This window comes from Drosophila albomicans, chromosome X (genome assembly GCF_009650485.2).
Source record: "Drosophila albomicans strain 15112-1751.03 chromosome X, ASM965048v2, whole genome shotgun sequence".
Lineage (NCBI taxonomy): Eukaryota > Metazoa > Arthropoda > Insecta > Diptera > Drosophilidae > Drosophila > Drosophila albomicans.
The window spans coordinates 26,940,088-26,965,481 of NC_047627.2; the positions used below are offsets into that span (position 1 = coordinate 26,940,088).

The 25,394-nt window shown below is 37.3% G+C and overlaps 1 protein-coding gene across 7 annotated transcripts in view; it reads right to left on the minus strand.

Annotated features, from left to right (window-relative positions):
* Positions 1-25,394, minus strand: part of LOC117566630 (teneurin-a) — a 219,781-nt gene that overhangs the window by 138,101 nt on the left and 56,286 nt on the right. For 4 of the 7 annotated variants that reach the window (XM_034246213.2, XM_034246197.2, XM_034246205.2 and 1 more), the window contains exon 3: positions 11,925-12,814. The exons of the other annotated variants lie outside the window; for them this stretch is intronic. In XM_034246213.2, coding sequence (XP_034102104.1) covers positions 11,925-12,070 — 146 coding nt within the window. In that variant the 5' untranslated portion in view covers positions 12,071-12,814. The remainder of the gene's footprint in view (positions 1-11,924; positions 12,815-25,394) is intronic. 7 annotated transcript variants of the gene reach the window in all.

Genomic DNA, 25,394 nt, shown 5'->3' on the forward strand with positions numbered 1-25,394 from the left:
TAGTTGATATAGCTTTTATTGGCAAATCTAAAGCTTTTATAATCGTTTGGCTTTTTGCAGCTTGCCCAATAAAATTAGCTTAAAGCTTTAGGAGGATTAAGCTAAAGCTCTTTAGTTGTTATAGCTTTCTATCGATTTCTTTCCAAAATATTGCTAAAATCTTTGCTTTATTCTGATTATGTTCTACGTTGAATGATCTCACCCATCTCTGATTCCGATCTACACATTTGCCAAGCATCATTTCACCTTTTTGCATCCCTTTTCGCTCCTACAGCATTTTGTTTTCCCCCATTTGAGCTCAAGTAGTCGGCTTTCTTTTATCTACACTCCATTCATTTCAATTCGTTTGCACCTTTCTCATCTTTAAAGTGCAAGAGAAAGGGAAGGGAAGATAGAGTCTCATGTTCATTCTACCCACAAGACATTATTTTCCCTCTCTCTCTCTGAAAAAGGGGTTCAAATGGGGATTCGCTTCATATTTTGGCAGACAAACTTCAAACTATTGTTGTGGCAAGTCAATGAACTGGCAAAAGCGCCTAATATTTCTACACACACACCCAGAGAGAAGTACACTTCACACCCCTACACACACACATACATATATGTATATATAGTAGTAGTTGTAGTTGTAGTTGTAGTTGTAGCTGGTATTGTGTAGAGTGCGAGTTTCGTAGTATATTAAAAGTCTATTTCTTTGGCAAGACAATAAAGTTGCTCCAGAGAGAAGACCAATCGCAAAGGATACGAGAACGGGGCGGGGAGTTGGGTTTTGATATGGGTAGACTTTAGCTTCGGGGGTAGCTGAGATATAGTGGAGAGGGGAGAGAGGAGAGGGACGGAGGGAGGGGTCTAAAAAAGTAACAGCGTCGCGTAGTTGTAACAAAAGCTCACGAAGCTGGAAGCTGCAGAAGAAGCTGCGATGAATGAATGGGCTTGAAGGTCCTACGTCCCCTCTCCTCTCCTCTTCGCCCCTTCTCCTATCCACTGGCGGACACAAGGCAGTCGCCGCGTTGGGCTATTGTTCTACTTCGCGAAATAGCGCACATAAAAAGCCAAAGAATGGGAATAAATGATAAAAAAAAAAGAAGAGGAGCAGCACAGCGCAAAGAAAGAGCTGAAAGGCAACTACAAAAACACACACAAAAAAAAAAAGGAGCAAAACTGACAGGCGACTGGCAGCCAGAGGCAGAGTTCCGAACAAACAGAGACAGCGAGAGAGAGAGAGGGAGGAGGTTCAAAATTGGAATGAAATGCCAGGGCAAAAGTATGTGTGTTCATCGTCGTCGTCGTCGGTGTTTTTCCCCCCGCCTCCTCCACCTCCTCCTCCTCCTCCTCGAGACGTCGCCGCCCCAACAATGTGCGACTGTCAATTTCAGCGACATTCTCGACGTTGCCAAAGGAAAAAGGGTTAAAATGTTTCATTGCCTGCGCGACTCTCAACTGCGAAGACAACATATGCCAATAATTTACGCAATTTAGTCAAACAAAAAAAAAAAAAAAAAAAATACATAAAGAGGAAAATACACACAAGAATGACAGCCAAGAAAAGCCCCAAGATTTATACACAACAAAAATAAAGTATAAGAAAAATACAAGATGTAGGCACTGCGCTATTTCAGTTGCTGGCCAATCAGTTGGGTGTAAGATTGGAGCTGAAAAGAGGGTTTAACAACCACTTCCGTCCACAACAAAAAAAGGAGAAAGGAAGCAAAGACCGAACCCCCAAAAAACACATCATCAACTGTAGCTATTCCCTTTACCGAATTGATGCTCAATTTTATATTTTAAATGTTATTCAAATTGTGCCACATTTCTCAGTGTAATGGCCTGGAATTGTATTGTCGAAGGGTTTTTTTTTTTTTTTTTGGTTCCCACTCAATGTCGTGTGGCATGTTTCTTCAGCAATTCTAAGCCGTCACATTATTTATTGTCTGAAGAGAAGAGGGGGAAAAGGAAACGGAAGGTAACTCAAGTAAGAAGGTGATGCGAACTCTTGATCTGGATGCCATAGAAATGCGCATCGTGTAGTTCAATAAGCAAACGATTTAACTGCGCTAAGCTAATTAGCCAACCTTAAGAGAGGAGGGAATGAAGTACTCCGAGGAGGGGGAGGGGGTGGGGAGGGAGGTAAGAAGCTGACCCCAAAGGTCGTCAGTGTTGTGGTCAGTGCTCGGAAATTGCGTCATTAACAGGCCGCTTAACGTGAAGCTCCTCCGCAGTCAGTTGGAAATGTGGGTTAAGCTGCTGTCGTTGTTTTGCTGCTGCTGTCGTTGCTTTGCGGTTGTTGCCGGGCTTGAATTATCATTCCACAGAGAGTGAGTGAGTGAGTGAGAGAGAGCCCAGCTAAGAGCTTTGCCCAAAAGCTCTTTATCAAAGCAGAGGTCATAAGCTTTACTTTGATTCACAGCATCAGCAGCAGGCTAGATTGATGTCAGACGAGTGTGTGTGTGTGTGTGTGTGTGTTTGGGGCGGGGGTGGCAACCCTAAAGGTAACTGCGGATTAGATAAATGACAGCGTTATCGCTGACGACGGGGGCAGCTGATGTCGATGAAGCGGAGATAATCGAAAAAGCAGACCAACGGAAGACGATTGATTAACGCATTTGGCGGCATTAACTGCTGATTGACTGTGATGTATGACGGGGCAGCAGAGTGGAAGAAAGACAGTTGCAAAAAGTGTGTTCATGATTGAAGCGAAGATTGAGGTCAGCAAATATGTGTTTGATTAGGAAGATAAGACAACATGATTAAGGAATGATGTAACTCAATTAAGGAACCATGATTGAAGAAGATTAAATTAAATGCGAATTGACTGTGATATGATTGAAGGAAAGATTGAACTCAGCAAAGATGGAATGATGTAACTCAACTAAGGAACCATGATTGAAAGCCTACATATATGTGATTGAAGAAGATTAAATTAAATGCGAATTGACTGTGATATGATTGAAGGGTTGATTGAACTCAGCAAAGATGGAATGATGTAACTCAATTAAGGAACCATGATTAAATGCCTACATATATGTGATTGAAGAAGATTAAATTAAATACGGATTGACTGTGATATGATTGAAGGGTTGATTGAACTCAGCAAAGATGGAATGATGTAACTCAATTAAGGAACCATAATTGAAAGCCTACATATATGTGATTGAAGAAGATTAAATTAAATGCGAATTGACTGTGATATGATTGAAAGGTTGATTGAACTCAGCAAAGATGGAATGATGTAACTCAATTAAGAAATCATGATTGAAATCCTACATATATGTGATTGAAGAAGATTAAATTAAGTGCGGATTGTCTTTGATATGATTGAGGGGTTGATTGAACTCAGCAAAGATGGGATGATGTAACTCAATTAAGGAACCATGATTGAAAGCCTACATATATGTGATTGAAGAAGATTAATTTAAGTGCGGATTGACTTTGATATGATTGAAGGGTTCATTGAACTCAGCAAAGATGGGATGATGTAACTCAATTAAGAAATCATGATTGAAAGTCTACATATATACGATTGATATCAGTTTGAGAAGACGATTGATTAACTGTGTGACTGTGATGTATATATAGGCAGCAAAGTGTGAGAAACACAGTCGCAAAAACTGAGTTCGATTGCTGTTAACAAGCAATTGTACATGATTGAAGTGTAGATAGAGGTCAGCAAAGATGTGATTAAGAAAATGAGACAAATGGAATGATGTAACTGAACTAAGAAACCATGGTTGAGAGCTTACATACATGTGATTGAAGACGATTGATAAATGAACGGCAGAATGAACTGCTGATTGACTGTGATGTAATAGAAAAGTAATGTTCAAATAGAAATAGTAACGTGATTGAAGTGTATATTGATCTCAGTCAATTAATGATTGATTTTAGGTATTATTTTAATTGAAGTATTACTTTCTAGTACGCTTGAAGTAAAGCTTGCTGCTGCAATAAGAACCACGATTGAAAGCTTTTGAATTTTACTTCGATATCAGTCAAATCTGATTGAATGTTATTAGGTCAACCAAAGCAAAGCAATCGTTGAACTTCACGTTTCAAAGCAAACACTGAAAGCTAAACATTTTCAGATGCAGAGAGATATTTGAAAATTATTTGGTAGAACAGAGCGGTTGCTTTTGGAGTGCAGTGAGGCGATTGACAATGATTGACAAGCAACAGTCGCAGACACCAAAGTCAAAGGATGCCCCAGAAACAGGGAGCAGCAGTCGAACTCGAGTCCAGGCACAGGCACAGAGACAGCGATTGCAACAAGGGCAGATGGAGGGCGCTGCGAATGTATTCAAGCAACTGTTTGCCACACTCGAGGCAGAGCAACAGAAGTTGCAGCAACTGGAGCAGCGACGCTTGAAGCTCACCGAGGAGATGAGAACGCTGCGGGATATGTTGCAACAAGAGAATCTCCGATTGCGACAATCAACAGCAGCAACAGCAACAACAACAGCTGGCAGCAGCAGCACTTCTTCTTCGAAAGTTCGCAAATCAATATTACGCATAGATACGTCCAAGAATAGCAGACATTAATTATAAATAGCATTCGATTCGATCAATCACATGCGGAATTGTTGCCTTCCGCGGTAAGTGAGCTTTTCAGGCATGACAAGTCAGCTGAACGTTGACAGAGCTGCATCCGCATTGAAGTCTGCATTTTGTGGCTCAGCTGCTGCTCATTTTGCTCGAGTTCTAAATCAAAATTGGCATTTCGTGTGCATGTATAATAAAGGAGATTTTGTGGATAAAATTCTATACAGCTTGGTTATAATATTTTTTTATTTATTTAAAAAAACAAATACCAAAAGTTTTATATATTTTACATTCGCATCAAATGCTAAGATTCTTTATTTCTATCAATTTTTTACTTTGGACTTAAGTTTCCCAAAAATTGATAATTTTTTTAATCTTTTTATCCATTTAAGTTTTTGGTTGGAAAATATTTATTATGTATTGTAATGTACTTTTGGTTTGCCTATTTATATCGATCTTAAGTTTTGTATTAAATGTTTTTTCCAATTTTATTTCTTTGTTCGATTTTACTATGTTATACTGTCTCTGTTTTTTACTGTCTTTCTATCTATTTTAACTTGGGATTTTAGTTTCCCAAGTTCTTTAGCAACTCTTTAAGTTTTCGTTTCTAAAATTTTCATCATGTATTATAAACTTTGCATATTTATATAACTATTGTATTAAATTGTTTTTCAATCTCTTTTTTTCGCTGTTAAACGCTTTGGTTTTCTCTCTTTCAATCTTTCACTATCTCTTTTTCGCATTCTATTATTCCGTCTCACTCACTGCTGTAATTTTTATTCAATTTGTTGACCTTTGTGCTGACTGTTTTGGGCCAGTTGCCGTTCATTTCACAAACAAATTAGTTGCCAACTGTCCGAAACAAATGTTGTGCTTGCTTCCCCCTCTTTTTGTCTACCTTCTCTCTCTGTCTCTGTATCTCACCCTCTCTCTCTGACTGTAATCATATCAAGCTCAGCATTTCAATCATAATATTGCCTTAGCTACTTCAGCTTGCTTCTGAGCTTCATAACTCGAGTGTCGAGTGTTGCCTACTTTTGGGCGCCGGGTTGTCATATTGATTGGGCCATGCCTCATAACTGTGCATGTACGTGCATGTTCAAGAGGGGGGAGGGGGGGGAGGGGGCAGGTCACTTTTCTGCGCATTTTGGCTTGCCGAAGGCAGTGCGACTAGGTCAAGAGGTCATGCACATGTCCGGATGGTTAGGAAAAGGCGTACGCCGGAAAATTTGTCAGTGGCCAAAGTGGAGCAACGAAGAGAGAGAGAGAGAGAGAGAGAGAGAGAAAGGGGGGAGTGAAGTGTTCTTGTTGCATATACATATATTTTCTATAGAGTGCTTGCTGTGGCAGCGAGCATTCCTTCATGTTGCATGCAAATTTCGCTGCTGCACAACCAGCAACTTTGTTGCCAGTTGCAAGTTTGCCACATCCCCTCCCTGAGTACCTCCCCTCAGCCCACCCACTTGAGTGCTAGCATATTTCGCATATTTTGCAATAGTAATACTTGTTTTTTTTATTTTGTTATTTTGCCTGCGTTTCGTTTCGGGTTTTTTTTTTGTTTTTTTTTTTTTTGCTGCGCCGCACTTCAACAGCAGCAGGAAGCCGGAAGCCAAAGCCATGCCAAACAGAACTCGGAACTTCTTGTAAGAAAAACCCCTCCTAAATAAAAAGTAGAAGAGTAGAGAGCAGCAAAAGGAACCTCCAAGTCGAAAGAGAGAGAGAGAGAGAGAGAGAGCGAGACTTGGAATCAAAACTAGAAGCCAAACACACAAGTTTTGTGCTGCTGTTCACCTGCTGTACTACAGAGGAGGGGAGTGGGAGGGAGGGGAGTGGGAGAAGGGAGAAGGGACAGTCAACTCCCTCGGCCAGAAATTACTTATGTACATTTCGCTATCGTTGTTGTTGTTGTTGTTGTTGTTAGTGTAAGTGAAGTAGGTCATTAGGGGCGTTTCACTGTAGCACTAAAGAAGCCGAGCCGAGGAGGGAGGGGAGGGGGGCAGCTCCCCCGCCGCTGGGCTACTTGAATTATTAAATGTTTGCTTCACACACACACACACATAGATTTCTGGCTGTGGCAGTTGCAAGTTGCCAGTTGCCAGTTGCAACTTGGCACCGTTCAAACTTTTCAGCAACAAAAACAAAACAAAAAAAATGGAGAAAAAATATGAATGAAAGACGGACTCTTAAATTCAGTTTCATTTCCTTGCTGCCTTCTCATATTGTTTGCTTAAATTGTTAACATTTAAAGGGGGGAAGAAGAAGAAGAAGAGCAGACCGAAGTCCTGCAACCAATTGGGAATCGAGTTAAACTCGTCGTAAATCTTACCCAGACTTTTGCAAACACACAAAAAACGTCAAGACGCAACTTACCTAGAAAAGAACAAGAAGTAGAGAGAAAATATTGTTAATAAAAGCAAAGTTCATAAACAATTTGTGGCGTTTAAAATGTTAGAACAACAACAGTTACTCGGCTATTAAGTTGAAAATGAATGTCGCAAAAGTTTCTTCTTATGCTAATTTAATTTCAAATTTTCAGCAGAATCTTAATATTATTCTAAGCCTGTAACTAACATACAAACATACTTATATATGATTATTATCTTATTAATTTGAACATGAAATACATTTTGATAATCAGCTTAAGCACATTTCAATGCAGTGCGCTGAAGATGCACGCTTGAGATACCCTGTAAAAACTAATTTGTTGCAAGTTAAATGAGTGTTCTTTTAAGATCTATTTGATTGTCGATATCCGTTTCGAAATTCGATTTAGTTTAAATTATAAATAATAAACTTACTGTACTTACAAAAAAATGCAGTTAATTTAAAGTGTGACCATACAACAAATTGAAGCATATTTAAAAATAAATACGGTCACGTTTGTTATGCTAATTATGATTTATATAATATGGGCACACTTATAAGATCAGTAGAAGCTACGAAGCAGCTTTAACTTATTTGTTTAACAATCAAGCAAGGGTTTAAAAACAAGAAATGTGTACCACAAGAAAATAAAGAATTGACTAAAGTTAAAACCAAAGAATGAAAAAATAATAGAAAATGAAAAACTTCAATATAAAAATAAAATAGAAAAATAGAAAAATAAAACATACAAATAAAAACAATATATAAAAATAAAAGGTGAAATAAACAAATAAAATATCAAAATAAAATTTAAAAATAAAAAAATTAAATATTAAAATATAAAATAAATAAACTTAATATGAAAATAAAATATAAAAAAATTAATATATAAATAAAAATTGAAATAAACAAATGAAATATCTAAATAAAATTAAAATAAAAAAATTAAATATTAAAATATAAAATAAATAAACTAAATATGAAAATAAAATATAAAAAAATAAATACATAAATAAAAATTGAAATAAACAAATAAAATATCAAAATAAAATATGAAAAAAATAATTAAATATTAAAATATAAAATAAATAAACTAAATGTAAAAATAAAAAATAAAAATAAAAAAAATTTAAACATAAAAATTAAATGTGAAATAAACAAATAAAATATCAAATAAAAAAATTAAATATTAAAATATAAACTAAATATGAAAATAAAATATATATATATAAAATAAAAAATAAAACATACAAATAAAAAAAAATAAAATCTAAAACAAAGAAATATAAAAATCAAAATTGAAATTAACAAATAAAATATCAAAATAAAATTTAAAAATAAAAAAATTAAAGAATAAAATATAAATTAAACTAAATATGAAAATAAAATATAAAAATAAAACAATAAAATATGAAAATAAAATTTAAGAACTAAAAAAATACAATTTTTCTATATTAATGGATTTCTTTTTGCTTCAACTTTTACAGGGTATTTATTGGTTTACAGCCTTTAAGTATTTCTAAGGTTGAGCTAATTTGAACTAACCACACAGTTATTTGACCAATACACACACACAAACACACACATAATATTTACTGTAGCATAATCTGGATCTATGCTTAGTCATTGTTCGTTTTACCCCTCAACATGCAAACTCGAGTCTCAATGCAAATTGCTTTGGCCAAAACGCATCGCATCGCATCGCATCGATACACAACTTAAGCTGGCTGCTTACCTAATCTAATGCTGCCCCACAAAGCCTGCAACACATTGTGCTTTATGTTGCACATACAGAAAGAGAGAGAGAGATGGAAGATGGGAGATGTGGAAGCTGCCTCAACTCCTTCATATCATTGAAATAGTCCAATAAAAAGTAATTGGAGTTTGCATTTAATATAACAAGCAACAAATTCCATTTTTCTTCCTCTCTCTCTCTCTCTTCCAAAATGAAAAAAAAAAAATGCTAGATTCTAACCCAGTTTGTTGGCAACTTTGGCATTGCCTCCCCTCTCCACCCTCTACTCTCTCTTCCCTTTGCCATGCCTACAAACTATGCATACAAACGGGGCCAAAACTGTCTAGGGTATCTTAGTGTGTGTGTGTGTGTGCACAATGTATACACAAGAGCATCATCATAGATGTATCCACTCAGTCGTTGTTATTGTTGCCACTCCACTTCTACCCCGTTTCCCCCCTTTTGCCCATCTCGGCCTCAGCTGCTGTTTGGCTCGTTGCTCATAAAACTCACTCAAGTAAAAGTACGAATGGTTTTCGATATGAAATGCATGAAAACTGACAGGCAAACATATTGCGCCGCATTTTTACCACACAGAGACGAACTTGCCCTCCCCCTCTCTGTCCCTCTCTCCCCGTCTCTCTCTCTCTCGCTCTGCAGCACCACAATAAGCTCCTATAACCAGTTGGCTGTTGGTTACCACTTGCCCTCGTCCATTCCCTCCCTCTCGCTCTAGCTCTTTGCTCTGTTTCGTTTTTGATATGCGATATGCGAACTGAAGCCTGAGAGAAGCTCTGCTTCTATCAAGCACTCCTACGCCCCCCCCTCCATGCCACGCCTCTTCTTGTGCGGACCGAGGCTATTTGGCATTGTTGAAGCTCGTTTTATGAAAAGGATATACACAATATCCATATGCGACACACGAACTTCGCGTCTCACATCCATTTATACTTTATGCAGATGCTTTAGCCATCACTTTATCTCCCCCTTCCCCTTCCCCTTTCTCTGTCTCTCTGTCTCCCTCTTCGGTTCGTGCGCTTTCTCGTTACCGTATCAAAATGCATATTGTACACTCGACAAGATACTCGCGAGCTTTATATGGCACATTTCTCTTTTAATATGCAACTTGGCAACTCAGCAACAGCAGCATCAGAAGCGTGGGAGGAAGGGGAATCGAGGTGCTGCTTGCCACACTTGGGTGGCTCTTGTTCTTGTTCTAGGTAATCCTAGTGGCAAGTTGTTCCTCCTCTTCCTAAGACGACACATTGTAACTCGCAGCACACTTCACTTCAAGCCAAATGAAAATACAATTTCAAATGGGATTTACAAGTTGTAACCGATTTTTTTTCTTTTTTTTTCTAGCTCTCCCAGTCAGTCATTCAGCCTGAGCTCTAAAGCTTTTCTTAGCACGCTATCGTTAACATTGTATGTTATGTACAACATAAATAAAGTATAACAAACAAAAAACACACAGAAACATAAATAAAACTAAAACAACGAGTCAAGAGTTAGCTCGACAACAATTTTATTGCCCAGATCTTTGAAGAACAGTCAAATTCTTGCAGTTAAGTAGTTTCTCATGTACACGTTAAAGTTGACAATAGGCAGGTACTAATAAACGGACAAATAAATAATATTCAATATAATCATCAGCTGTTGTAAATGATCTGTAAAGCTAGATTTTTATTTTAACTAAATGTTAAAGTTAACGCGGACTTTAAAAATACTAATTTTAACTATTAGAAACTTATCTTGTTATATGTTATCATGATGATATGTGATTAGAAATTAGAATAAGTAGTCATATTAAATAAATTAGTTGATAATGTTGCCAGATCGTTGGCAGAGAATTTCAACTGCTGATCTTCAGGTATATTCTACCTTAACTTAATCGTATAGTTAAATTATATAATATCACACATAGCTATTGTATGTAAGTAAATTTTTGCATTATTTATAGCTTGCCTATAGTTAATGTGCACATTAGAGAATTAGTAAATAGAGTTGCCAGATTGTTAGAGATGCAACTTCAGCAATATTATAAACACACTTAGTAGATAGAGTTGCCAGATTGTGTAAATATATTATAAACATGCTTTTTTGCTATCTTAACAGTAATTCAAGTAGTAAAATAAGCATAAAATTGATGCAAAGAGTTGCCAGATCGTTGTTTGCTTATATTTCTTCGAGATTTGTAGCTTGCTTATAGATTAACGGCATATTAGAGTTAATGTACACATTAGAAATCCAACTTCAGCTATATTTTAAACATGCTTACATATTTGCTTCCTTTAGCAGTAATTCATGGATACAGAGTTGCCAGATGGTTGACAAAAAGACTTGATGCCTTTCAACTTATTCAGACAAAAAGAAATGTGGCCAAAGCTATGTACAAATAAGTGCAACGGCGTTGCCAGACTGCTAATCACAATAAAACGAAAAGCCTACAATAGCGTTGCCAGACTATGTAAGTTGATAATAGTAAAAGTTATAATTATTGAAGGCAACAGCTATTAAATAAGCGCAACAGCGTTGCCAGACTGTTGATCACAATAAAACGAAAAGCCTAGAACAGCGTTGCCAGACTATGCAAGTTGATAATAGTAAAAGTTATAATGATTGAAGGCAACAACTGTTAAATAAGCGTTGCCAGACGATTGATCACTATAAAGAGAGTGTCATTGAACAGCGTTGCCACACTATGCATGCTGATAATAGTAAAAGTAATAATTATTGAAGGCAACAGCTGTTAAATAAGCGGTGCTAGACTGTTGATCACAATAAAACGAAAAGCCTACGATAGCGTTGCCAGACTATGTAAGTTGATAAAAGTAAAAGTTATAAGGATTGAAGGCAACAGATGTTAAATAAGCGTTGCCAGTCTGTTGATCACAATAAAGAGAGTGTCATTGAACAGCGTTGCCAGACTATGCATGTTGATAATAGTAAAAGTAATAATGATTGAAGGCAACAGCTGTTAAATAAGCGCTGCTAGACTGTTGAATACAATAAAACGAAAAGCCTGGAACAGCGTTGCCAGACTGTGTAAGTTGATAATAGTAAAAGTTATAATGATTAAAGGCAACAGCTGTTAAATAAGTGTTGCCAGTCTGTTGATCACAATAAAACGAAAAGCCTGGAACAGCGTTGCCAGACTGCGTAAGTTGATAATAGTAAAAGTAATAATGATGCAGTCAGACAGCTGTCAGTTAATGTAAATCGTTGCTCGTTTATCGATTTGTTGTTGAGTTATTTGTTGACTATATGTATAATATAGATATATATTTACCTGCTGGAATGGTTGGGCTCGTGGGCAAAGGGTTCGGCATAAATGTTGCGCACTGGCGGCACTCGGCGTGGCAATGGAGGCGGCACCGGATTATAGCCATCCATAATGGTATCACAATCGGAGTACTTCATCGATTTCATAGTCATTTTGGTTTTGCTATCGCTATCGTTATCGTTATCGGTATCGAAGTGAAGTAGTCTGCTTCACTTTTTACACACACACGCTTGAATTATGTGAAATGTGCTTAATGCGGTCTCTTTTACATGTATTTAATGTGAATTCTTCTTCTTTTTTAATTTATTTGCATGCGCATTAAATATTTATTTACTCTCGTTTTTTTTGTTGCTTTTTAATCGTTTATCTCTTTCGCTCTCACGGTTGCTTCTACGATTATTATTTCCGCTGGCTTTTATGATTATTATTAATTATTATTGGCCACGTTTTGCGCGTTTGCATTCCATTAATCATGGGAGCATTGCAGGTTGTGCAAGTGCTGCAAATTATGCGTTATCAGTTCTCAGTATTCAGTATTCAGTTCGCAGTTCTCAGTTCTCGATGCTCCAATGCTCCAGTGCCAGGCAGGGGGCGTGGCTAGCCCTTGGGCGTGGGGTTGGGGGTGGCATCGCTGCCGCCGACAGCGTTTTTAATTGAATGCAAATATTCATTTACCTGCCACCGAACACAAATACAAACACTATCACACACACACACACACGTTCAGTGTTTGCCTCACTCTCTTTATCTCTTTCTAACACAGTGTTGTTTACTCTTTTTCACACTCTTTTTGATAGCGCCTTCACATATTTTAACTTTTATCTCTCACAACTTTTGTTGTTCTCCGCGTTGTTATCCTTGACTCTCGGTTCTTGGCTTTTTAGTCAATCGTAGACCTAGATTAGAGAATAATAATGATATGGGGGTAAAGAAGAAGCACATTAATTAAAGTCGTCAAATACACATTCAACCTTGTGACCAATTTCCATACGCTCTTCGTTAACGTTCTCAACTTCCAAGTTGATTTTTTTTTTTTTTTTTTGGGTTTCTGCAGATTGATTTTTGTGCAAATTGCAGAGAAAAGCAGTTCACATATTTTAACAAAAACAGTTTTAGGCATTAGCCTAAAACCAACTCAAACGCAAAACGCAAACGCAAACGCAGCAAATAGTTTTGCACAGCAGCTGCCAAAAACTTGAAAGCACACAAAATTCCATAGTTCTAAACAGTCAGTCAGTCAGTCAGCTCTGCTGTTTCTCGGTTCTCTCAGTTTTGTTGTGGCATAACAACAACAACAACGAGAACAGGGGGGGGAGGAAGGAGGAACCACATTTATTTCTGGCTGCAATGTGAAATAATTTCGTGTATCGATTTTAATTTTTGCAGCTCAACTCGGCTCAAGTTGGCATCATCTTTTTTGGTCGCCTTCTCTGCCTTCATCGAATCCCAGCACACACACACACAACAAAATACTGAAATCCGCCGCAAATGGGCGCATCAAATGAAACCCCCCTCCCTCAGTCACCTGCCTCCCTCTATCTTTCTCTTGCTCCCCTTTCGTTGGCCCCCCTTCCTGACTTGATTCTTCAGACTAGTCGGCAAACAATCAAAATAAGTGTATCCGTAACTGTATAGCTGCAGTTGTATCTCTCCAACTGTATCTGTATCTGTATCTGTATCTTTAGCTGTATCTGTATCTGTATCTTTAGCTGTATCTGTATCTGTATCTGTTGCTAAAGCCTTGTAGCCTTAGCTGGCATCTCGTAGTCCCTATGCTCAACATATTTGTTACACTTGCTCTCTGGCTTCGACCATTCGAGCCATTTGAAGCAGTCAGTCAGTCAGTCAGTCAGTGAAGCAGTTGTAGTTGTTGCTGTTGCTGTGTATCTGCCGCTTGTATCTCTCTAATCACAAAATCCCACCCATGATGTGCAACAGCAACAACAACAGTACAAATATTCAAAGTCATCGTGTAATATTGAAAAAAAAAGAAAAGAATGAAAGAAGGAACGAGAGTGTATAGATGGGCATCGACAGGCAAGGCAAGAAGAGGAGAAGAGGAGGAGGAGGAGGAGGAGAGACTGCTGCCAAGAGGGCAACGCTTGTGGCCAGACGAACGGCAGCCAATGCCAAACAATTTCAAATGTAATCCGTTATTGTGGTCGAAAAAGCAAAGTACAGATAGAGAGAGAGAGGGAGAGAGAGAGGAGTGAGCACGCTGTGTATGTCTGTTTGTATCTGGCAGATACAAAAGCAAGCGCTTTTGGGATAATGTGGCATATCTTGAGGATTTTCATTTCAAATTAAATTTATGATATGGCAGAAAAAATTGAATTACCAAAGTTGCTGCTGCTGCTGAAGCGACACCTCAAATGAACCGCAAACTGCACAAAACACACACACACACACACACACAGATACAGATACACATACTCGTACAAAGCTGTAGATACAGATACAAAAAGATAGAAAGCTAGCTGACCGCAAAAGCTTCGCAATTGTTCTGCTCGAATGTATCGAACTAACATTGCAACTAATTTTCCATTAATCAAAACCACAGCAGCAGAGGCGTCGTAGGCGTGGCACATTAATTAATACCCCCACAAAACTAAGAAGAAGAAGAAGAAAGGGGGCAAATAGCTTAGCTTAGCTGAGATGAGCTTGCATATATTGGCAATCGACAGAAAAACAGCTTGCCAACACCATTTTCAATAGACTCTCGCCGCCTCAGATACATTTGTATCTTTCGCTCAGCGTGTCGCTTCATCATCGTCAGCTTCAACTTCAACGCCATCGCCATCGCCATCATCATCATCAGCGCGACTAATGAAACATTTGCTCACAAATGAAAATAATTTCACGTTCATTAAAAGCGACAACCGAACACAAACACCACAAATTTCAAACTGCCAAAAAATGTTTTCAACACGCAACCAAAAAACAACAAAATAAATAAGGAAGAAAACAAAAACTGAATGAAAAAAAAACAAAAAAAACAACTGGTAATCAAATAATTGCTCGCATCGGTTTTCCGCACACAAAAAATATATATGAAAAAGGAGAAGATGAAAAATAATTATGAAATTATGACAAGTGTAAAAAGGAATTACATGAATTTCAGTTGCAATTTTGACAGCCATAATCATAAGTGAAATACTCCAAAAGTTCGGCGAGTGTTAATCGATGTTGAAATTGCTTATTTTCAGAATATTTCCGAGATGACTCAACATCGCTCTGAGTAATTACAATTGGCATGACAACTTTTATTTATTAAAATACTTGAGTTTTCTTTGAAAGTTTCAAACTATACTATCAATATACGAAATATACATTAAGGTATATTTAAGTATTACTTCGGTATACTAATTTACTAAATAAGCCACTGAATATACCACACATACTATCAATATACCATATATGAATTCTGGTATATTTCAGTATTAGTTGGTATAATTTTTGGTATATTAAAATGATAAATACTTGTGCTATCTTCTTTTGCTTCAAGCGCCTAATATACAAGACATATATTTCGATATATTTCAGTATTTTTTCAGTATATTAATTTGGTATATTTAAACGATCACTCGACTATATTATGGAAGTATTTGTATTTGCTTTTCAAGTTGAAACCATTTGGTATATCAAATATACCATCAATATACCGCACATACATTGCGGTATATTTCAGTATTTTTTTCGGTATATTAATTTGGTGTATTTAAATGGCAAATACTTATGGTTTTTATGCTTAAAACACTTAATATACCAAATACACATATCGGTATTTTCAGTATTTTGTTGGTATATTAGTTTAGTATATTTAAATTATGAATTCACTGGCTTTATTGTCAAAATTTAACCCGATTTATTACAAAACTGTCAACTTTACATTATGGTATATATCAGTATTTTTTTGGTATATTAATTTGGTATTTTTATTTAAGTCATATCTTACTTTTTCTTTCATTATTTTTAATATTTTCTGGCCTTTTCTCACTAATTATTATTCGCTTCACATCTCTCTCTCTCTCTCTCTCTCTCTCTCTCTCTACATTATGATATATTTCAGTATTTTTTTGGTATATTAATTTAAGTCATATCTTACTTTTTCTTTCATTATTTTAACTATTTTCTGGCCTTTTCTCACTATTTATAACTCGCTTCACATCTCTCTCTTTCTCTCTGCTATTTCCCTATTTTTCATTCCGCTCTTAAGCTGTGCCTTCTAGTTGACTTTACCACAGGCTGCGCGTCAATTGTCTTGTCTTTTGGCCCAAGATTTAGTGGCCACAAACACGAAATGAAACGAAACGTTGTCCCCATGTGACTTGGCCTTAACTTGGCTAACTCTTGGCTACCTCTTCTAAGCAGAAAGCAGTTCCTGCTGCTGCCTCCGCTGCTGTTGCACCACCATTAATCTCTGCCTGTTGGCTACCAGTTCGCTGCACTCACACACATTCAGAAGTAGAAAAACCTACGCAAAAAATGCAGCGCGAAAAAAAGGCATGAACTCAAGGGAAGAGAGGATTATTGGATGCTGGCGCGGAGCTGCTCCTTAAATTTTGTTTTGTAGTGCAAATCATGTTGACGCCCCCCGCCTCCAAAAACAGTGCAAAACAAAAACAAGAGGCAGCCAGGAAAAAACAAAAAAAAAAAAAAAAGGTGGCCAAATGCTACCAAACGAGTTCAAAGCAGGTTTTGCAGTTGATGCAGTTTTTGGCCAAGCCAGTTTGGTTGCAAACGAAACAAGTTTTCATGCCGCAAGACGTTGCAAGTGCCCCCTCAACGCTCCCCCTTCTATCTCTCTTTACTTTGCCTTGGCTGCTGCAAAAATGTCAGCAAGGAAATGCAATTAAAATTGATTTTTATTTGATTTATAAACGAATTTCTTTGGGGTTTTGTTTTAAATATAAAACAATTAAATGGCGCAGCAATTTCGATTGTTTATAAATAAAGTGGAGAGGGGTGAAGAGAGAGAGGGGAAAGGGGGAACACATTTTGTTGCCGCACATTTGCCACAAATGTCAGAAATAATCATCATGGGCAACACGGCATTTCATTTGACAGCCACAAGCGGGGGCCCCCATGAGCACAAGAAGAAGAAGAAGACGAAGAAGAAGAAGAAGGCTTCCCCCATCCGCTGTCTCCCCCTTCTCTAACCCAGACATTGGCCGCACCCAGCACAAGCAACAAGAAACAACAGCAAAGGGTTACCCAAAACATTTTTATGTGTGGATTTTATTTCTCGACGTCTGCTTGTTATTGCCTTGCCCAGAGAGAGGGGGGGGGGGGCAGAGATAGAGCGGGGGGGAAGTTCTACATTTTTCGGAAAAATGTTTCCAGTTTTTATGAGTGGGAAGTGCGTGCCGCTTGCCGCTGCTTGCTGCCACATCCACTTTTTGGGGGCTGCTGCACACAGAACGATCTTCATGCCAGATGCAATGCATTCCCTTCCCCTTCCCCTTCCCCTGCCCCTTCCCTCTTCATGCTCTGCGCCCTCGCGAGAGTTCATATAAAATATGTTTTTCCAATTAGCGTTTATTTGGTTTTTCATTTTCTGTTTTATGTTTGCCAGATAAACAACAACAGCAGAGCAGCAACAACAATTAAGCACAACAACTGTGAACTGCTTCCAACGAAAGTGTCATAGAAGTTCATCTCCATCAAGAGAGGGTTGGGGGGAAGTAGAGAAGGCGTGTAGAACTGTCTCTTCGAATGCTGAATGCTGAATGCAGCTGCATTGATTCATTTTGAGAGCCGACAGCTAATTGGCAGCAGAACCTGTTGAAATCTAAGGCGATGATCTATGCACAAAACTTTGAAGAGCACGAGACACGCGTTTCTAATAAGCTGACGAAAGATGGAAATTCTATGCACTCTATTTACAAAGCAAAGCTATTAGAAGTAAGCTAATATAATAATATATTATATATAATAATGTAATAGAAAAGAAGTCGCTGAGAAACAGAGATGATCCCCAAGTATTAGATTTACTTGTAACTATATTTTAAAAATATTTATATAATATGTTATTTCACTTTTCCGATAACAGGAAAATTAATATAATAAAAAAGCGTTGTATTCTATTTTAGGAAAAGAAAGCAAATACGAGTAAAGTTCCTTCATAAACTTTTGCTTCAAGCCGAATACATCAGAAATATGAATGAGGAATATGATTTAACTTTGTGGTACGATACTTAAGATAGTTAAGTTTACACTTTAACTATTCAAAAAAAACTGTTGTATAAGTGCAATGATTACTCATCAAATCTACAAATTTCATAATTTCTTAAACTTCAAACAAATTGCAAATAAAGCTAAAAACAGGCGATGTTCATCGTCACTAATTGTTGTACATTTACCGATATTCTTTGCTATAAAAGGTAAAGAAATATTTATAAGAAAAAAAAAGAGAATATTCAGCGTCATTTAAAATATATGCAATGAAATTAAAATGATAAACTTTCTGATCTGTAAAAGTTTGGAATTAAGCAGTTGTAAATTCTTTCGGTTGTAGTTTAAAGTGCTCTATTAAACTATTCAATATGTAATATGTATATCGTAATAGATATTTCGAGAAAAAAGCAATGAAACGTTGCTGAAATATATTTAATCTGATATCGCAGAACTATCGTTATTCATCGCTTTATAAAAAAGAATATTCATCGCATAAGAATGAAATTGACAGCATTTCTTAACTATCGTTATTCATCGCTTTATAAAAAAGAATATTCATCGCATAAGAATGAAATTGACAGCATTTCGCATAAGAATAAAATTGACAGCATTTCTTAACTATCGTTATTCATCGCTTTATAAAAAAGAATATTCATCGCATAAGAATGAAATTGACAGCATTTCATAACTATCGCTATTCATCGCTTTATAAAAAAGAATATTCATCGCATAAGAATGAAATTGACAGCATTTCTTAACTATCGTTATTCATCGCTTTATAAACCATGAAAATATTCATTGTAAAATCAACGATTTTCATTGCTATAGCAACTGAAGGTAATCAAGGCGACAAAACGGAGTATATAGGAAATGAAATTGACATCGTAAAGCACAAATATATATACAAAGAAGAAGACACAATAAGAATGTCTGGAGAGCAGAGAGGAGAAGGGTGGAGAGCAAGGGCTTTAAATTGATATCTCGAGATAACAATCACTTGGCTGAATGCATCGTCGACGCCAGCGAATGCAAGCGCAAATCTTGTACTTTGGTTTTCTCTCCACACTCCACTCTCCACACTCCACTCTTTGCCCCTGTGTGTCAGGGAGGGGGAACACATAAATTAACGCCCCTGTCATATGCAGGCGCATATTCAAGGTCTCGCCACAGCGGAAAGATAAACAACCTTAGTAATGTGCACAGACCAGAGGCAAGAGGCAAGAGGCAACTGCAACTGCAACTGCAGGTATGTGGCAAGTTTGGGGTGACGAAGGGAAGGGGAAAGGGGGGGAAAGGGGGAGGTACAAGCCACAAGCCTTAGCACGCACGCGTTAAGCATGGCAATGAGGAGAATGAAGAATGAAGAAGAATGAAGAACGGAGAATGAAGAATCTGAATTGAGCAAAGCTTGCATTCTCTTCTCTCTCTCTCTCTCTCTTTGAAATATTTTGCGTGCATTGCTCATTCTCACTCTCTGTGAGGAAGAAAAATAAATAAATAAATAAGCGAATGCCTCATCTACTGCGTGGCATTTATTTGTCTTGAAAGTTTTATTGCTTTTAAATTTATGACTTGGCTGCCTCTCTTCCCTCCCTCTCTCTCTCTCTCTTCTCATAATGATCTGACTCTTGAGCACATGTCACACATAGGGGGGAAAGGAAAAAGTGTTCACACCTCGGATATTATGATGATGAACCCTCAAACACATGTGGCAAAGCCGCACATACAATATATCGACTCTTCTGTTGATTGACTGCCCCAGAATAGCATCATTCTCTTTCCCTTTTTCTTTCTCTTTCCCACTCCTTCTCTCTCTCTGTGTGTATAATTTAGTGCACTTTGAACATGAGTCCAACACCTTGAGCGATCAAAGAGCATTTACGTTGAGGTTCTTTCATTTCTAGGGGTTGTTCCCTGAACTAAATTACTTTATTTCGGCCATAACATCTTTATGGGATAGCTTATACATTGGCTTGACTTGCTGTCTATGCAATTAAATTGCATTATCTGCAATTTCAGACAAATCGTATGAAGTTGTAGGGTTGCACACAACTGAAGCATAGACTATTAATCGCTTAAAATACATTTCAAGTGCATTTTCTTGTGCTCAACTCTCAGCTAAGGCTTTCATTGTGCGTTCCACAAAATTTCAGCTCAATCGCATGTGAGTTTCGGGTTGCCAACACTTGAACTTGGGTTAGTTAAGCAGTGTGAACCTAGAGCGTAAATTAATTAAACTTATAACAAAAAAAAAAAGAGCTAAATACACTTGATTGATGGGGAAACTGTGTGGAAATTTTAATTCCCTGAAAATTCAGCATTGAAATTTTTGCGGTTGTCTAAAAGTCGACTTCTTATCAACACACACTCATGTGAAAGAAGGAATTTAACGGTGCTTACAAAGGGCCGCCCGCAGTTATGAGATATTTTTTGGGAGCACACACATCGCTCTCCCTCTTCCTCTCCCCTCTCCCACTCTCTGTCTTTTGCAACCCTGCTCTGACTGCTTCTATGAGATTAAAATCTTTGAAGGCATTTCATAAATATGAAAAATGGTGACTACTAACTAAAAATAACAACAGCAACAACAAAAGCAATAAAAGCGTGATAAGACAACGGGCAGAGAGAGAGAGAGAGAGAGTTTTCTTCTTCTTCGCTTTCTTCGCCAAAAACATCATCGAGGGTTGAAGTTGAAATGTTAATATTTATTGAGAGCATAAAACTTAAAGCGAGGGGCAAATGTAAAGTTCGTTTCGCTTCTTTTTCCTTTTTTTTTTCATTACAGCCAACGAAAAGAGAGGAAAAGAAAAGAAATGCGTTGCGAAGCTAAAGAAAAACAAAGTTAAGTACACACGGCATATAATAAAAAGTTAAGCTCACACACACACACACACACATGCTTACACACACTCGCATATGACAAAAGAGCAATTTGTTATTTAATGAAACTGAAAATGAAATAAGTCGACAATGCTGCAGGAATTGTGCGAGGGCCAAGATACACACAACAACATCAGTAGGAGCACACACACATACATACTCACACACACACACATAGAAGGACACACACACACGTCAAAGTAGCTGTAGCTACAAAGATACTTAGATACGTCAGCAGCCAAGATGAAAGCATTAACATAGCGCATGCTAATAGCAACTGCACACACACTGACACACACACACACACTCACACACATTAAGGACTTTTCTGAGTAGTCGAAAACACACACACAGACACAGACAGCGTCCAGGCGCAGCCCCCAAAAAAAAGACTCTTTGCTAGTCTCACGCATTTTGTGCCTTTGATTGCTATCAACAACAACAGCAACAACAACAACTAGCACAACAACAACATCTTGAACAACAACAACAACAGCTCGTACAACAACAACAATGCTGCTCGTAAAATCCACAACAACAAAGCACGACAATCTCTTGGACCCAGCAACAAAATTTGTGACATTAAACACAAGCAGACAAAAAGCGAAAGAGAGCGAGATAGAGGGGGACAGAGAGAGCAAAAAAAGTTGGAGCTAATAAAGCAAAGCGCAGTCTGAGATATATCACAAACATGCCTCGCCCACACCTGCCCCGCCCCCTCTAATCATATTGCCCTCTGCTTATTGTTGTTTAAGTAGCGCTAAGTGAAAAAAGTTGTATTTCTTTGCAAGTCTGCGCTTATGCTTGTATTTTCTATCATAATCCAGAGATCTGTTCATATATATCATTTATCAAATTACTTATAAAATACTAAAATATCATAATGTTACGTTAGTATATATCGAATTTTAAATGTGAACTCAGATATTTGCGGATACTTTTGCTACTTATGCATAAAAAAGTTTGTTTTAACTTTGAAATTTTGCTCCTCTTAAGCAAGTATTTTCCTTCATTTGTTGAGAGGAATCTTTTGACATATTTCGATTATCAAAATACTTATAAAATACCTAAATACCATAATGTAACTTCAGTATATATCGAATTTTAAATGTGAACTCACATATTTGCTGAAATAAAATACTATTAAGTTTAATATATGTGAAATTTTAAATGTGAGCTCATTTCAAGTTTTCTTTGAACTTTTCATTTTCAACTTCTTAAATTGATTACGGAAACAGCTCATTACGAATACTTCAATCTTGAGTTATCGATAGACACACACGGCCTTACTCATGAGGTTCTTTTTCTACTCATGCATAAAAAAGTTAGTTTTAACTTTGAAATTTTGCTCCTCTTAAGCTATTATTTTCCTTCATATGTTGAGAGGAATCTTTTGACATATTTAATTGATCAAATTACTTATAAAATACTAAAATATCATATTATTACTTTAGTATATATCGAATTTTAAATGTGAACTCATTTAAAGTTTTCTTTGAACTTTTCTTTTTCAACTTCTTCGATTTCAATTGATTACGGAAACAGCTCGTTAGGAATACTTTAATCTAGAATCGTTATCGATAGACACACACGTTAACGCCAAACTCATGACTTGATTTCTACTCATGCATAAAGAAAAATGTTGTTTCTTCTTCTTTTGAAGTTTTGCCAAAGTCTCGATTTTTTGAAGGGCTTGTGAAGACATGAAATCGATAGGGTCATTTTGATGAGTTGATTGCTTTGATTGCTCGACTCGCAATCGTCTCGTAATTAAACTCCAACATCAAGCCCATCAAATGTCTGACAGCTTGTTAAAGATACACAACATATACATACATATAAAAAAAGAGAACTTTAAAGGGGAGAAAGAGTTGAGGAAAACATGGTTGCAACCCACACCAAAAAAAAAATGAAGTAGAGAAGCGATCGTGAAAACCTTTTTTTTGTAGTCTTCTTTCTTTTTCGACTGACAATGACAATGACAATGACAAGAGAATTGTCGCCCCCACAACACAAATCGCAGACACATTTGTCGCTTCACCAGTCACTGGAAATTGATTCGAGAGACAGAGAAAGAAAGTTAAATGCTCGTTGCGCTTCAGTGGCCTGCAACATCAATTTTGTTGTTGGGTTGTTGTTGCCAGAAGACCGCCTAGAAAAAATAACGAGAACAACAGACGCCACACACATGCAACATGAGCTCATCTCGGATCTACCTTTTGCCCCATCTAAGCTCAAGCCCGAGTTTCGAGAGGTGTTAAAAGAAAACTAAACTACATATGCGTATGTGTAGAATGCGCTCTCTGATCAGCTTATCAGCTGTAGGAAGAAGATTGTTAAAGGTTTTGCATTTCAAATGAGCGACAAGCAACAACAACAACAACGTGGGCTTGTGCCCCCATCTAGATAAATCCTCAACGATAAAACCGATGGCCACACATTTGCATGTCAAATGAGGCTGAGGCAAGAGAAACATCAACAGCAGCGGTTGCAGTTGCAGCATTTACGATAACTTAACACCTCTCCAGAGAAGAGAAGAGAAGAGAAGAGAAGAAACGAAGACGACGCTCGAGTGATTCTTCTCTCGATTTTTATGACATACTTTCTTCACAAAGAAAATTGCTGTTTTGTAATGTCGAATCGTATTGATTCACTTAGCAGACTCGCGTTAAGATCGTAAAAGATATTTCGAGGAAGACAACTCGGCAGATGAATTCTAAATTTTTCCTCTATTCAGCAGTAAATTTGAAAAATTTTAGATTCTTCCATCAATAGTTTTCTATTAAACTGTTCAATATAAGAAATTTCGTAAAAGATAGTTCGGAAAATAAACTCAGCAGAAGAGTTGTAGGTTCTTTTGTTTTCAATTGAGCAGTAAGTTTAAAGATTGTAGATTTTTCCGGCTATAGATAAAAGTTCAATATAAAACAACTCGGCAGAAGAATTGTAGATTCTTCTATTGAGTAGAAAATTTGAAGTATTGTAGATTCTTCTGGCAATAGTTAAAAGATTTCTATTAAACTGTTCAATATACGATATTTCGAGGAAATATCTAGCCAGGAGAATTGTAGAATTGTAGATTCTTCTTACTAATGTTTGGAATTGTGGAATTGTAAATTGTTCCGATTAAAGTTTAAAGTCTTTCAGTGAACTTATCGATATATGATATTTCGTAGAAGATATTTGAAGAAAAAAAAAACTCGGCAAAAGATTTAAAGTATTGTAAATTCTTCTCACTAAAGTTTGGAATTGTAGAATTGTAAATTCTTGCCGCTACGGATTAAACGTTTCTATTAGACTGTTTAATATATGATATTTGGTAAAATCTTCGCAGAAAGAATTGAAGAATTGTAGATTCTTCTGGCTAAAGTTTGAAATTATAGAATTGTAGATTCTTCCGCTCTATTAAACTGATATATATGATATCTAATACAATAAACAAAAGCCAATATAGTTGGCTAAAAATCTCTGTAAACACAGAATTCTTCGCGGCTCCATCGAGTCTTCGTTTTCGTCTTCTGGTGCCGCTTTTTGTTGTTGGTTTTTTTACGGTTTTTTGTGCAGACTCGTTTATTGGCATCTCCATCAGCATGGCGCTGGCTGCAAAACGTTTTACACATAATAAAGGCGTCAAGAGTGCCATTATAATTATCAGCCTCGGCACCAACCAACTAACAATGCCCACAGACTCTAGACACTGTCTCTGACTCTGCCAACACTCCTCCTCCTCCTCCTCCCACTCTCCCCCGCTAGTCTTCCATTAACAACAACAAAAATATTAAAAAAGACAGAGGAGAGAAAAAAAAAAAGCAAAAACGAAATGTTGCAGTTGCTCATAAAATGAGCTGCATGGCAAATAAAACAACTTTCAACTCTGAACAAAAAAAAAAAAAAGAACCGAAAACTATTACAAACAAAGTGCTTTACACCACATCTCTGCCCTTCTCTCTCGCGCTCTCCCTCTCTCAGCTGCTGCCATGGGTGTTGATTGGCATGTTCGGCTGCCTCTCCCTCTCTCTCTGTCTCTCTGGTGTGGCACTTGCCAGCGCAATTAGGCGGCCATTGCACTTGTCTAGGCTGCATGCCCCACTCCCTCTCCCCCTTCACCCTGCCTCTCTTCATCGCTTCCCTTCGCTGACTGTTGAAATTTTGATGGCACGACAAAAGAGCAGCAGACGCCGTCGCCATCGCTGCCGCTTCTTCATTAGCAAATGCATTCTAATAAGTGTGGCATCAACTTTGTCTTTTATTTTTCTCCCGGCCTGTTGTTCATATTAGTTTCTTCTTCTTTGCTGTTCTTTTTTTCGGGGTTCGCTGGAGGTCAAAGCGCAGCGCATGCAAAAAAAAAAAAACAAAAAAATACTTAACTGGGCTATAAAACAAGTGCATTATGCAGGCACAGCGCGAGCGAGTTCATTT